General features: G+C 68.0%; 3 protein-coding genes, 1 long non-coding RNA gene and 1 gene segment (V, D, J or C); 2 read left to right on the forward strand and 3 right to left on the reverse strand.

Annotated features, from left to right (window-relative positions):
• Nucleotides 1-875: 875 nt before the first annotated feature.
• LOC118178330 lies at nucleotides 876-1,975 on the reverse strand. Its single transcript, XR_004756123.1, has 3 exons — nucleotides 1,946-1,975; nucleotides 1,376-1,497; nucleotides 876-1,030 (listed from the first exon to the last, which is right to left on the reverse strand). It is a non-coding gene; the product is annotated as an uncharacterized LOC118178330 (long non-coding RNA).
• A 1-nt stretch (nucleotide 1,976) lies between these two features.
• On the reverse strand, nucleotides 1,977-3,604 carry LOC118178152 (the record flags this gene model as incomplete). The annotated part of the segment is given in 5 exon segments: nucleotides 1,977-2,077; nucleotides 2,162-2,248; nucleotides 2,331-2,660; nucleotides 3,093-3,206; nucleotides 3,296-3,604. Coding segments are annotated over 4 exon segments (558 nt in total), but the record flags the coding sequence as incomplete, so codon positions are not given.
• On the forward strand, nucleotides 3,602-6,694 carry LOC118178329. Its single transcript, XM_035346757.1, is given in 9 exon segments — nucleotides 3,602-4,626; nucleotides 4,752-5,078; nucleotides 5,394-5,464; nucleotides 5,466-5,522; nucleotides 5,524-5,634; nucleotides 5,636-5,678; nucleotides 5,869-5,967; nucleotides 6,107-6,153; nucleotides 6,307-6,694. Coding segments are annotated over 9 exon segments (879 nt in total). The 5' UTR covers nucleotides 3,602-4,559; the 3' UTR covers nucleotides 6,364-6,694.
• Nucleotides 6,695-6,937: 243 nt separating this feature from the next.
• APH1A (aph-1 homolog A, gamma-secretase subunit) lies at nucleotides 6,938-10,124 on the forward strand. Its single transcript, XM_035346599.1, has 7 exons — nucleotides 6,938-7,092; nucleotides 7,851-8,021; nucleotides 8,306-8,379; nucleotides 8,658-8,780; nucleotides 8,988-9,115; nucleotides 9,526-9,649; nucleotides 10,018-10,124. Exons 1-7 carry the CDS (start codon nucleotides 6,980-6,982, stop codon nucleotides 10,080-10,082), a joined length of 798 nt encoding a protein of 265 aa, XP_035202490.1. The 5' UTR covers nucleotides 6,938-6,979; the 3' UTR covers nucleotides 10,083-10,124.
• Nucleotides 10,125-10,981: 857 nt separating this feature from the next.
• CA14 (carbonic anhydrase 14) lies at nucleotides 10,982-13,611 on the reverse strand. Its single transcript, XM_035346443.1, has 10 exons — nucleotides 13,593-13,611; nucleotides 13,267-13,446; nucleotides 13,014-13,147; nucleotides 12,204-12,299; nucleotides 12,030-12,096; nucleotides 11,763-11,920; nucleotides 11,535-11,661; nucleotides 11,378-11,398; nucleotides 11,190-11,274; nucleotides 10,982-11,063 (listed from the first exon to the last, which is right to left on the reverse strand). Exons 1-10 carry the CDS (start codon nucleotides 13,609-13,611, stop codon nucleotides 10,982-10,984), a joined length of 969 nt encoding a protein of 322 aa, XP_035202334.1.

The raw sequence follows: 13,611 nt of genomic DNA on the forward strand, positions 1-13,611 counted from the left end.
TCCCCTTGGGGCTTCGTGTCCCAGCCGCGGGAGCGTGTGGAGGGGAAGGGGAGGTTGCGGTAAACCCTAAAGCCCGGATGGCTGCCCCAGCACGGGGTCGTGCTCGCGGCCGCGGGCAGGGAAGGTGCCGAGAGCACGGGGAGCATCCTCGGAGCCGCCGCGCGTTGCGGGGTCGCCCTTCAGCGCGTCACGGCACGGGGAGCAGAATGCGGAGAGGAGGGGCTGAAACAGGGCTCTGCTTAAGGCTCTAAGTGTAAAGGGACTTTTTTTTTGTAAAGGGACTTTTTTTTTTTTTAAAGTGACTTTTTTTTGCCCCCAGGAGCAAATTCCAATGAAGCCGAGACCTCGGTTGCTTACCAAGAAATCACGAGTTTTATTATTTGCATGCGATTTCTCATGGCTATTGAGCTTCCCGCAGCGCTCTCAGCGTTCCTCCTCCCCCTCTGCCATGAAGCCAAGCAGGTAAATCCAGCAGGAAAACAGCACATTGCCCACCCGGAGCTGTTCCTGGGGGGCCTCGAGGGGTGTAGAAGGGGGGAAAAGGGGTTTGGGGCTGCTTCAGGTGCCCTGGCTGCCCCCACCACGGCTGGACACAGCCCCCGCAGCACCGGCTCGCTCCGTCCGCCTGCTCGAAGCCTTGGCAGTGCCCCAGGGGAGGAGAGGTTTGTGCTTTTCCTGAGCACTTGCCTGCCTTTGAGCGGATTTCCCCTGAAATAGGCATTCCTGGGGGTCTCTGAGCCATGCGGTCTGCTGGCAGCCCTGCCGCCGCTGGCGTTTGGCTTGAAAGATTATAGAAGAGGAACCCAAATTGTCCGCTAAAAGCGGACCTGGGAAGGACCTGCGGGGATCTCGCCGCACGCTGGGGCCGTGCCCGCCCAGTCCCCATCGCCGCAGGGCGCAGGATCCCACAACTTTCCCTTTCCTCTCTTTTTTCAGCTGCTTTGGAGACGGCAGGCGGGAGCGGGTTCTGGCAGAGGGGGCGTGGGGAAAGGGCTTCTCAGCGCCCCACCGCTGCGTACTCGCACTCGGGCTGCAACAGAAAGCGAGAAGTCGCCTCGTTAAACCCTCGCCCCGTACCGGGGAGCCCTTCCCGGGGTCGGCTGGGGAGAAACGAGAGCGTGCCCCGCGCCCTGCTCGCATTTCCACTCGTGCACCCTGGAGCAACTGCTCCCAAACGCTTCCGTAACGTGAGCGGGGCCGGACGGGGTGCGGAGCACAAGGCGCTGGGGCATTGCTGCGCCTGCACCTGCAGGGGATGCTTTGCCCGCGCCAAATCCCCCAGCTGGGCTGCTTTTGAGCTCCTTCCCCCTGCCTTGACGAGAGCCGAAGCCACCCAACGGCGGCTCGTGCCGGGGGGGCTGGGGGAGCAGCTCACCTCCGGGCCCCGTCTCAGCGCAGCGCGGGCCGGCCTTCGGCGGAGCCGGGCTGCCCACCAGATCAACCCGAGGACGGCGGCGCCGGGCGGCACGAATGCCAGCAGCCCCAGGAAGCATCCTGCTGTGGGGAGGGAAGGAGAACGGGGCGTTGGAAATGGTTCGCAGAGCTGGGACCGCGCTTTTGGGCGAGCACCCGAGCGCAGCGGCGGGGCGGCCGGGGAAAGGGAGGAGGAGAGGAGCGGCTGCACCATGGGGCGATGCGGCCAGGGCATCGTGCGGAGCGTTTCAGCGCATGGGGAACCCAGAGAGACGGGGAAAAGGGATTTCCAGATCTTCCTTGTGAGGAAAGGCTGGAAGAACCGGGCTGTGGTGGGCTGAGAGGGGCCGAGACCTGCTGTGGAGCAGGACGACAGACCAAGGAACCTCCCCGCGTCCCCTGCTGTGTTTTTCTACGGACTGCAGCAGCAGAAGCAATGGGACGGGGGCGTTAGGGGCTTATAGTCCCTGCAAGCACAGACCAAGCACAGAGCAAAGCCCGCGGTCCCAAGGGGTTGGCTGCTCGAGCTGACCCGTGCCGACGGTCCCGCTGACGGCCCCGCTGACGGCCCCGCTGACATTCCTGCCCGTGCTGCGTTCTGTGGCCGTGCACGCTGCGGCCCCGTCCCAGTGCTTGGCCAAGACCCAGGTGAGGCTCCAGGCGCTGAGGACCCCGCGCTCATCCACGGCCGTCACCGGGGTGTCCCTGCCGTGGTGCCAGCGGATGGTGTCCCAGCCGCTGGGGAGGTCGTGGAGGTGGCACAGCAGGGGGACAGCGTCCGAGGGCTCCTCCGCGTCCACGGGGACCAGGATGGAGAGCTTGGGCTCGGTGACATCTAGAAGTGAGTGGGATGTCCCAATGTCCCCAGGGATGTCCCCAGGGATGTCCCCAGCACCGCCGCACGCTGCCGCGCTCACCTGTGACGAGGAGCCTGGTCCCGTTCCCGAAGTGGGAGCGCAACTTGTAGGAGGTGCAGTAATAATACCCAGAGTCCTCACGCTGCACATTGCTGATATTAAAGGAGAAAACACCCCGTGCTCTCACTGTCCCTGAGTATCTCCCCTTTGGTTTCGAGGGCTCTGCATTCTGGTAAATCCATTCCAAGCTGCCATCCGGCTTCTCCCTGTACCAATTGGCGCCCCACGGGCTGCCCGAGATGTTGCAGCTCAGCTCTGCCGTCGCCCCGGGGGGCAGCCAGAGCCATGCCGGGCTCTGATGGACCCACGGCTCCTCCGCAGAGGCGGCTCCTGCACGGGAGGAGTGGGTCTGAGCACAGCAGCCGGTGCCACGGGGTCACCCTTGCGCATCGGGCTGTCGGCTTCTGGCTCCACATCAAGCAAGGTTTGCAGGTGAAAAAAGCCAGGGCTGGATCAGCGGCCAGCACGGCGTGTGAGAAGCCCGCTGTGCTTTGGCATTCGCGAGGCAAGTCCTGCCCGTCTGAGAGGCAGCAGCACCCCGGGGTGGGTTTTGCACAGCTGCCACACTCGGGCTTTAGAAGAGGTCGCCTTGAAAATGCTTCAGGGAAACTCGTTCAGCAAACCTCTGATGAGCGTAACCCCGGGGCTGCCTCCCCTCCCTCTGCCCGCCGGCTCAGGTTGGTGTTAAGCCGCTTCGGACGATCCCAAGCGGGTTTAGCGTAGCAGAAAGCAAGGCTGGAGCATCCAAAGAGCAGGACGTACCTGTCAGGAGGAGCAGGATAACTCCGGGCAGGCTGCACATCTCCGGCTGGGGCTGGCCACGCTCCTCGGTCACCTCTCGGGTCCTGCGAAAAGCTTTGAGGGGGCAGAAGGGAGATTTTCACTGGGCGTGGGACGAGGGCTCAGGTCTCACAGCAGCCCCGAGCCCTGCCCTGGCCGTGCACGAGCATGAGGACGTCCTGGAGCCTGGCTGTCGTCTGGGGTCGCAGAGGCAGAGAGGGGAGGGGAGGCGATGCCTGGGAAGGGGACGGAGCTTAGAAAGCGAAACGGGGCGGCGGGCACAGCCCCGGCCTCCTTCGCTCCTGCCTCAAGTGCTCGATGGGCTGCTGGCAGAATGGAATTTAATTGCAGCTCCTAATTGCACCGGGGGGGTCCTGCTGCGCTTTGGCTGCCTGCGCATCGCCCCGAGGAGCCCCGGGCATCGTCCCCTGGTTCTTCCTCTCTCGCAGCTCGGCACCGCGGCCGCTCACGGCCTTCGGGCTGGAGCAAATCTCACGAGGCCGTGCCACGTGGACGGGGATGCGCGGAGGCACAGGTCTGCTCTGGAGATGAGCTCAGCGAGTACTGGGGCGGGCGGCGAGGTGCCTCCGGGTGCCCGGGGAGCCGGCGGGCACCGGCGGGGCAAAGGCGGCTCGTGGAGGCTCGGCCTCGTTGCAGCAGCTGGAGGCTGGGTGCGGAGCTGCCTGAGCGGAGGAGCGCTGCGGTCAGCCTCGCCTTGTTGCTTTTGTCACTTCTCTGCTGTTTATTCGCACAGAACCCCTGCCCCCCCCCAGCTCCGCTGCCAGCAAACCGTTGGGTTTGGGTTTTTTGTCGCCAAAGTTCGGCGCTGGTTTAGCAAAGAGCCACGTTTGCCGAACCACAACAGGAAAGCAGGGCAGGGCTCGGGGACCGAAGTTGCCTCTCGCCTTCAGTTCCCGGCCCTTTGAACGTCACCGTTAAGGTCACTTCGGCTGACGTGAGGATGGCTGGGGGGGGGCGAGGCTGGGGGTGCAGCCACCCCCGCCCCGAGGCAGCTCTCCAGCCTCTGCGCTGCGGTTTCCCCAAAGCAAGAGCGGCGGCACGGTGCGCTGTGGTTTGTAGTGCCCAGCGCTGGGGCTGGCTTCTTCCTTCATGTCGAGTATCTGGGGGTGGGCATCAGAGGGCGTCTCGGAGCCCTTGAGGAGCCGCCTCCGGCCCTGAGCATCACAGAAATGGTTAAAACCCAAATTTTCCTCCCGGATGTGGGTCCGTGCCAGCAAGCCGACAAGAGCTCTGCACCTGGCGATGCACCTCACAGCTGCCGGCAGCGGCGCGTGGGGAGGACGCATCCCTCGTGGGGACACCGCGTCCTTCGTGGGGACACCGTGTCCACACGGCTGGGGGGCATCGCTGCCGTGGCCCCGCGCTTTAGGCAGCCTCAGTTCCCGGTGCACTCAGCCGCCCTGCTGAAGGGCTGGGACGAGCACAACGATGGCACCCCTGGGTTCCTACTGCGCGAAGGCGCTGCTGGCCACGGGGCTGCTGCTGCTCTGGCTGGGTGCGTATCGGGGCAGGGGCTGGGGAGAGGGGGTCCTCTCGCTTTCTGAGCACCCCCCGGGTGGTGGGAGCATGGGATGGGCTTGGGGGATAGGCGGTGAATGAGCCCCCGGTCGGTCCCTGCAGCACCGGCAACGTTGCTGGCAGTGCAGCAGCCCCAGCCCGTCCTCTTCGTGGAGTCCAGGGCCACGGTGGAGATCGTCTGCATTCTGGATGAGGTGCTCGATGGCAAAGGCAACGTGCTCTGGTACCGGCACAGCCACAGGGAACGGCCCCGGCTGATCCTCAGCTGCATCCAGGAGGCTCAGGAGGGATTTTCCTGCGAGTACACGAAGCAACGCGCCGTGCTGCGCATCGCTGCCGCCCGCCCCGACCACACCGGCCTCTACCTCTGCGCCTGCAGCACCGGATCCAGGCTGGTGTTTGGCAACGGCACCGCGCTGCTCGTGGGAGGTAGGGGGGTGGCTGGGCTGGGGGTGGTGGGGGGACCCCCACAGGTACCCCCGACCCTCCCTCCCCCCGTGTTGGATGGGGATCCCCCGTGACTCCCCAGTGGCTGGTCCCTTCCCATACTGTCCATTGGATGCGACCCCCCAAGTCCCCCCATTGCACCCATGTCCCTACGTCGGATGGGACCCCCCATTTCTCCCCATTGCACGGACCCCCCCCCACTCCATTTCCCCCGTGTCACTATGCCAGGGTCCCCAGGGGGACGCGGGGTCTCTGCCCACATCCGAACCCACCAAGCCCCTGCTCTCCTTTGTGCAGACAGCTGGAGGGCCCAGAGCTGGGTGCGGGTGCTGGCGCCCCACGGCTCCCCTTCAGACCCCCCCCGGCCTGGTCTGTGCCGTGGGCAACGCCAGCGGCCCCGTCCTCGTCTCCTGGCCGGGGGGGGACCCGACCCCAGGAGGTGCTGGGGCTGTGGGGAAGCACAGAGCTGCTCATCAGCCCCATGGGAGTCGCTGGGGGGACCGGGGGGCTCTGCGAGGTGCGCTTCAATGCCTCCGGTCCCCCCCGTCCGGAGGAGCGCGGAGCTGCACGGGGCCAGGGGTGAGCACGAGCCTGGGCACCGGGGTGAACAGGGGAGAGGGCAGCTGGGGTGACCCCCCCCCCCATACCCCGGCAGCTCCTCGGAGCTGGGGCACGTCTGGGGAAACTGAGGCAGGGGGGATGGTGTGGCCCGGGGGATTGGGGGGGGGGGGGGGGGGGGGAGGGGGGGGCAGGCGGCCCCCCCCCCCAGCTTCCTGCACAACACCAAGTGCTGTGGCCATGGCCGCAGCCGGGGCACTGCTGCTGCTCGGGCTCGGCATCGGTGTCTGCTGCCTCCTCCGTGCACGGACAGGTGAGGAGCTGAGCAGGGGCTGGGGGTGACAGCCCCCCGTGCCCCCTTTTGTCCCCTACTGCCCTGCATCCCACTCCCCCACCCCCATCCCCAATTCCCCTCTGTCCCCATGCTGGGGACACGTCTCTGTCCCCACCAGGACTCCGGCCCAGAGCCCCGGACCCTCGTGCACCCCAGCACCCGCAGGTGAGGCCGTGCGGTCCCCGGGTGTCCCCACACGGGGTGGTGGCGATACCGGGGCCGGGCGGGAGCAGCGTCGGGCACCGGGGGACGGCCACAGCCCCACGGGGGTTGGGGGGGCCGGGGTTGGGGTGGCTCTGATGGCGTTGGTGCCCGCAGGGAGAGCTGACGTACACCCAGCTCCGCTTCGTCACCCCAGCGAGGGCAGCGCCGTGACCCACGGGGCTGGGCCCCAAGGCCTCGGTGGCCCCGGGAGGCCGCGGCTGCCCCGGCCGCCATGGCAGCGGGGAGGAAGGAACCGCAAAACGAGGGGGAGATAACGAGAGTGGAGCTGGAAGGAGGAGTGAGAAACGGGACTGAACCTCAAATGTGGCGTTAATAAAGAGATTGAAGCTGAAACAAGGGGTAAATAACGGGATTGGACCTCAAACGTGGGGTTAATAAAGAGATTGAAGCTGAAATGTGGAGTAAAGAATGGTGTTGAACCTCAGATGAGGAGTAAATAACGGCCCTGAAGCTCAAACGAGGAGTAAATACAGAGTGAAGCTTAAACGAGGAGGGAGTAAAGAGATCGAACCTCAAACGAGGAGGAAATCGAGATTAAACTCAAAAACCAACGCGCCCAACCCCTCCAGGGGGCACCACAAGCCCCCCCCGCCCCGAACTACAACTCCCATCATCCCTCACGGCCCTCCCCCCATGTCTCACCCCCTATAGCCTACAACTCCCATCGTGCCCCGCGGCTCTGCCCTTACCACCCGCTTCCCCCCTCCCCCTTCCAGGACTACAACTCCCGTCGCGCCCCGCGGCGCCCCCCCCCTTAGCCGCCGCCATGGGGGCCGCCGTCTTCTTCGGGTGCGCGGGCATCGCCTTCGGGCCGGCGCTCGCCCTCGTCCTGCTGACGGTGGCGGCGGAGCCGCTGCGGGTCATCATCCTGGTGGCGGGGTGAGGGGGCCGGGGGGACCGGGGGGGGGAGCCGGGGGGACCCGGGGAGGCCGTTCCGGTGGGGGCCGCCCCAGTATAGGGTGCCCCAATGGAGGCCGCCCCAATGGAGGCCGCCCTCTGGGGGTTTTCGGGGGGCCCCTGGAGAGCCCCGGGCTGTGAGGCAGCTTCTGGGGTTTGGGGGGGGGGGGGGGGGGGGGGGGCTCGGGGAGGGTTTTGGGGCTCAGCCTCCCCTCCGGGGTCTTCCATGTCTGCTGCGCCTCGCTGCTGCTCTGAGCCGTTCCCCTCAGTCCCCGACCCCCCCCCCCCAGGACGCGGTTTTGGGGGGATCCCAACGCCGGCCTCCGCCCGGCCTCGACGCCAAGAAGGTGCCCGGAGGCCGTGGCCTCCCCCCGACAACGGGGCTTTAACCCACGCAGCCTCCGCCTGGTGGCACTGCCCCAGCGTGGGGGCCGGCCAAGCTGCCAGCCCTTCTTTGTGGCTTTTTTGGGTGCCCCGGGGAGATGCGGGGGCGCTTTTTTGGGTGCCCTGGGAAAACGTGGGGGCACTTTTCTTCTCTTGGGGCCAGGCTTCCATTTAGCCTTCACCAGGCCGAGTGCTTCAGAGGGCAGCGGCTTTCCAGGACCTGACCCGGAGCCAGGACAAAGCCGAGCAGCCTCCGATCCAGCCGCGCGTCCTCGTGCGATTCCGGCCTCCGGCTCGCGAGTGGAAGCACCGCAGGGGGGTCCCTGTCTCAGCTCGTTGTTCCTCTCCCTCCGCAGGGCGTTTTTCTGGCTGGTCTCCCTTCTCCTGGCGTCCCTCATCTGGTTCGTTTCCGTCCATCTCAGCGACCGGGAGGACGCCAAGCTTCAGTACGGCCTCCTCATCTTCGGGGCCGCCGTCTCCGTCCTGCTGCAGGAGGCTTTCCGATTCGCCTACTTCAAGCTGCTGAAGTAAGAGCCCGGCCGTGGGCAGAGCTCCCTGCGGAGCCCCTGTGGTCGCTTCCCCGAACGTCCCTCACCCGGGGCTCTCTCGGGATCCACTCGGGGCCAACTGCTGCTTTTTATCCGGGCAACCCCGCAGTCCTGCTCTGGAGCTGTTCTCCCTCGCTCCTGACTTGTTTATAACCCCCCCCCCCGTCCCCTCTCCCGTTTGCGAAAGCTCCCTGTGCAGCGCAGAGCCCCGGGCAGGCCCGGTTCCTGCCCGCCTGCTCACGCTTCCTCCCCTTCCCGAGCAGGAAAGCGGACGAAGGCTTGGCCACGATCAGCGAGGACGGCCGGTCGCCCATCTCCCTCAAGCAGATGGCCTACGGTGAGCGCGAGCCCGGGGTTGGGCCCTCGCTGGCCTCTGTGCGCTCCTGGCAGCGGGACGCTCAGCCTCAGAGGGCAGCGGCGGCGACCGTGAGGCCACCGGGCTCACTCTCCCTGCCCGATTCTCTTTTCTGCCTTTCCCTGGGCCTTGATTTTTTTTTTTTATTTCCTGGCGATCTGTGCGTCACTAAGAGCCTCAGCCCGGTTCTCCTGCGAGCTCCCAGGGCGGGCAGGAGGGGCCGCGGTCGGTCTCGGCTCATTTCCTTCTCCCTTCCGCAGTGTCCGGCCTGTCCTTCGGCATCATCAGCGGCGTCTTCTCCGTCATTAACATCCTGGCTGATTCCATCGGGCCGGGCGTCGTCGGGATCCACGGGGACTCGCCGTACTACTTCATCACCTCCGGTGAGGCCGGGGGGCAGACGCGGGGCCGCGGGCAGAGCTCTCTCGCGTCAGCTCCGCAGAGCCCGCGGCGTTCGGCCCCAGAAGCAGGCGCACGAGGCACATTTTCGCCGCCGGCGCCTCCCAGAGGCGGGAGGGAGCCCCCCCAAAAACCCTGGTGGTCGGTGGAGGGGAGGCCGTGACGCCGCGTCGCTCTCTTTTCCCCCGCAGCGTTCCTCACCATGGCCGTGGTTCTGCTCCACACCTTCTGGGGAGTGATTTTCTTCGACGCCTGCGAAAGACGCCGCTACTGGTGCCTGGGGGTGGTGGTCGCCAGTCACCTCGCCACGTCGGGGCTGGTGAGTTGGGTGCTGCAGGGGCTTTCCCCGAGATAAAGCAGCCGCTGGTGTCATCGGACGCCCCTCTGGGGACAGGGAGGGGACCGAGGGAGCGCCCGGCGGCGTTTCCCGCTCCCGAAATCTCTGCCTGGGGAGATTTGGGGAGCCCTTGGGGAGCCCCGACGTGGGGCCGGTCGCAGCCCTCTGGTGCGGCTCCAACCCGCTCGGGGGAAGCGGGCTGGAAGCGGGGTCAGCCGGAGGATTAGCTGCTAAGCTCCTGCTGCGAAACCTCGAGGCAGGAATTTGAGCCGGGCTTACCGGAGCTCCGCCGCGCGAGGAGCTCCTGGCTCCGCCGTCGCCGCGCTCCCGTTCCAGGAGGGCTGCGGAGGCGGCGCCGCTCCTCACACCGCTGTGTTCCCCCCACCCCCCAGACGGTCCTGAACCCCTGGTACGAGGCCAGCCTGGTCCCCATTTACATCATCACCGTCTGCATGGGCGTCTGGGCCTTCGTCACGGCCGGGGGCTCCTTCCGCAACGTCCTCAAGTGCCTCTCCTGTAAGGGCCGGGCTGGGCAGGGCGGGGTGCCTGGCACGGGGACGTCCCCGTTGGCGAGCGGGGACTTTTGGGGGGCTCCTCTGCGTGTCCCACGGGGGGCGCGGGAGGGTCGGACGCGGCCGTCGGGGCGCGGGGCTGACCGCGGGCTTCGGGTGCCCTCAGCACCCGCCCCAGAGCCGCGGGGACGCGTGGAGGTGGGGGCAGCTCGCCCGGAGCTGCCTCCCTGTTGTGCGGTGGCCGCGTCCCCCGCGCGATCGGGGTTTTCTCCAAACCCCAAAATAAAAAAAAAATGCCCCTGCCCCCCCCCCTTGCCCCCCCCCCGCCCTCCCCCCCCCCTCCCGGCCTGTTTTCCCCCCCCCCCCCCGCAGGTAAGCAGGAGGCCGACGGCCGCGTGATGATGTACTCAGCGCTGCAGGTGCCTTTCGAGGAGTGAGCGTCGACGGCAGCCCTGCCCGCCCGCGCCGCCTCCGCACCCCGAGTGCCCCCCCGCTCGGCAGCCGGACCATCCCGGCACCGCCTTCGCCCGCGCGGAGCCTGGGGGGCTCCGAGCAGCACCGGGGCGATGCTCCCCCCCCCCCCCCGCCCTGGGTCGGGGCAGCCTCCGCGAGGGGTCTCGGGGAGTTTTTGTCCCTCCAGAGCTCCCGGCCGGCTCCGCTGGCACAAACTTGGCTCCGAGCCCCAGCCCTTCCCCGCGTCCCTCTCCAGGGGGGGGCTTTTGGGGCCGTTCTTGTCCCACCCGTGCCGTCGCGCCCCCGTTAGCTTCGTTAGTGACTTCCCGTTAGCCTTTCCTTACAGGGTGTCCCCAAGGGGCAAGCACGGGGGTGGGAGAAGATCCCGGGGACAGCCCCGGGGCTGCTGCGGTGCCACCGGGCTCGGGGCAGGGCCCCCTTCGTGCCCCTTCCCAGCACGAGGGGCTCGGGGGCTGTGGGACCCCCCCCCGGAGCATCCCGTACGGTCCCTGGGAGCGGGGTAATCGCTGAGGGGTTTTTGGGACCCCCCCTCTGCCCCCCGCCGCTCGCTGCTGTCCCGTTTTGGGTCTTTTCTAAGTGTTTGGGAGCGCTCGTTGCCCTGCTGTGCGCACGGGGGGGGGGCGGGGGGGTTAAATTATTTTTGTGATTCAGAGTAAAACCCTTTTAATAGTGACTACGTGGCCCCGAGGAGCTTCGTGGGATGGGGTCGGGGGTGGGAACGGGGTCGGCGCCCCTCATCCTGCTCTGCTCCCAGCCCCTGCGTGCTGGTGGGGAAGGGGCTGCCGGCCGGGGGGGGGGCTGGGGGGGGGGGACTGAGCCCCCCCGGCACCCTTTTTGGGGGGGTGGCTGCGCCCATCCTGGCTCAGGGCCGGTGGCTCTCGGCCGAGGGCGCGCGGCGCGAGGAGGCTTTGAAGACGACGTCTTGCTCCTGCCTGCTCCTCGCGCTGCCTCGGGGGAGAAGGGCCGAGGTGAGACCCTTTTGGGGGAAGGGGGGGGGGAGGAATTGGGGAGGGGGTCCCGGCCCCCACCCGTTGGGACCAGGGCTTGTAAGGGGGGGCCACAGCTCTCACCGGAGCCTCTTGCTCACGAAATGGACGGCGAGGAAGAGGCCGAGGCAGCCGAAGACGGTGCCGAAGACGATGGCGACAACTTCACCTGCGTGACACAACCCCCCCAAAAAAAAAACACTCGGAGGGAGAGGGGGGGGGACAAAGAGATGCTGCCCCCCCCCCCCCCGGCCTCTCTGCCTGTGAAGTACCTGTCGAATATCCCTCGGGACCTGCAAGGGAAGAGCCAGCGCTGCCCACCGCAGCCTCGGGCCCTTGCTGGGGGCTCCGGGGCTGCTTTTTGGGGGGGGGCGCTGTGTGTGTGTCCCCCCCCCCTCATCCCACCCCGTCCCCCGGGGCAGCTCTCACCGCTGGCGAAGGACGACAGCACCAGCCTCTGGTTGAGGTCCTGGGGGGCCCGAAAATTCTCCTCCAGCCGCTCGGGCGAGGGCTCGTCGGCCGCCGTGGCGTAAAGGGAACCCCGCAGCTGCTCCAGCTGAAACGGGACCGGGGCGCGGGGGGGGGGGGGGCTTCGGGGGCTGCCCCCCCCCCCCCCCCCCAAGTCCTCATCCTCACCCCCTGAATTCTCGCCCGTACCTGGGCCCGGCCGATGCGGACGGGCTGCTGGAAGACGGTCCAGAGGACGCTCTGGAAGCACGGCGGGGTGGTGAGGGAGCCGTTGTAGCGGTAGTAGCGGTCCAGGCGCTCGGGCAGCAGGTCCCGCACGCTGAAGGAGGGCACGGAGGTCGTCTGCCCTGCGAGAAACCGAGGGGGTGGGGGGGGGGGGAAGGAAGCAGGTTGGGACCCCCCCAGCTCCCCCCCTGGAAGGTGCCGACCCCGCTGTCACCCGAGCGCTGCCCTCACCCGCGTAGCGGATGCTGCCGAGGTGGCTCAGGATGTTGTCGTAGGCAGGGTTGGGCTCATCGCCGGCCTGAACGGGATTTTTTTGGGGGGGACAGATACGGGGGGGGGGTCAGGGCCGTGCCGACGGGGTTTGGGGGTGACTGGAGGCAGGGGGGGGGGTCCTGGACCGCGTACCTCCAGCAGGACGCCCAGCACGGCCAGCCCGGCCGCGTGGTGCTGGGCCTCGCTGGCGTTGGCGTAGCGCTCGGCGTCGTAGTGCACCACGTGCATCTGTGGGGGCAGGGGGGGGTCCCCCGGTGTGGGGGGCCCCCCCGGGGGCGGGGGCGCGGGGGGGGGGGTGGGGGGCCCCCCGGGGGCGGGGGGGGGGGGGGGGGGGGCCCCCGGGGGGCCCCCCCCCCCCACACACACACCCCCCGGATGGTGCCTTGCGCCCTTCCCCGGCCCCTTCCCGCGCCCGTTCCAGTTCCCGCACCGGGACCCCTTTGCTCTGCACCCAGACCCGTTTCTGGACCCATTTCCCGCACCCCGGCCCCTTCCCGCACCCGTTCCAATGCGGATTCCCACACCAGGACCCGTTCCCGTGCTGATTCCGGCACCGGGCCCCATTCCCGCACCAGATCCCACCCTAACCCCACTCCCACACCAATTCCCATACTGGGCCCCAATCCCACACCAGTTCCCTTACCAGCCCCCCACCCTAACCCCATTCCCACACCGATCCCCAACCCTGGCCCCGTTCCCACACCAGATCCCAGCCTAACCCCAATCCCACACCAGTTCCCATACTGGGCCCTACTCCCCCACCAGCCCCCCACCCTAACCCCACTCCCACACCAATTCCCATACAAGGCCCCAATCCCGCACCAGATCCCACCCTAACCCCAATCCCACACCAGTTCCCTCACCAGCCCCCCCCCTTCCCCCCCTACCCCCGCCAGCACCCCCCCCCCCCCCCCCCCCCCCCCCCGGGGGCCGCCCCCGTACCTCGGCGGGTGCCCGGTACCCATCGAGGAGGTGCTCGGCCCCCCCGTTTCGACCCCAATGGAAATGGAGCTGGGCGGCCGCGAAGCTGCGGGGCAGCCCCCCCAGGCGCAGCGAGGGCGGCAGCGCCAGCACCGCTATAGGGCCGCGGGGTACACGGGGGGGGGGGGTTGGGGGCACTGAGCACCCCGATAAGCGCCCCCCGTACGTTGTCACCCCCCTACCCCCCCCCCCCCCCGCCCCCCCAGCCGCTCACCGGTGTGGCCGTTGTTGGCGAGGCCGAAGGGGGCGGCGGGGGGGCGGCCGTAGCCCACGGGGCGCACGGGGGGCAGCGAGGGGTCCGGCAGCGCCTGCCGCGTCCCGATGTCGATGGGGGATTGGGAACGGCCCCCGCACGCCGGGTGCCCCTCGGGCCAGTGCCGTTGGCCCCGGGGACCTGCGGGCACCGGGCCCCGTGGGTCTCCCCCACCTCCGGCAGCCACACGCGGACCCAAAATGCCCTCGTTTTCCCCCAATTTTCTCCCAGTTTCCCCCCACCCTATAAAAAAAAAAAAAAATCCCCAAACCCAACCCCCCGGGGACCTTCCCACCGCTCGTTCAT

The sequence above is a fragment of the Oxyura jamaicensis genome, chromosome 25 (genome assembly GCF_011077185.1).
Source record: "Oxyura jamaicensis isolate SHBP4307 breed ruddy duck chromosome 25, BPBGC_Ojam_1.0, whole genome shotgun sequence".
Classification (NCBI taxonomy): Eukaryota; Metazoa; Chordata; class Aves; order Anseriformes; family Anatidae; genus Oxyura; species Oxyura jamaicensis.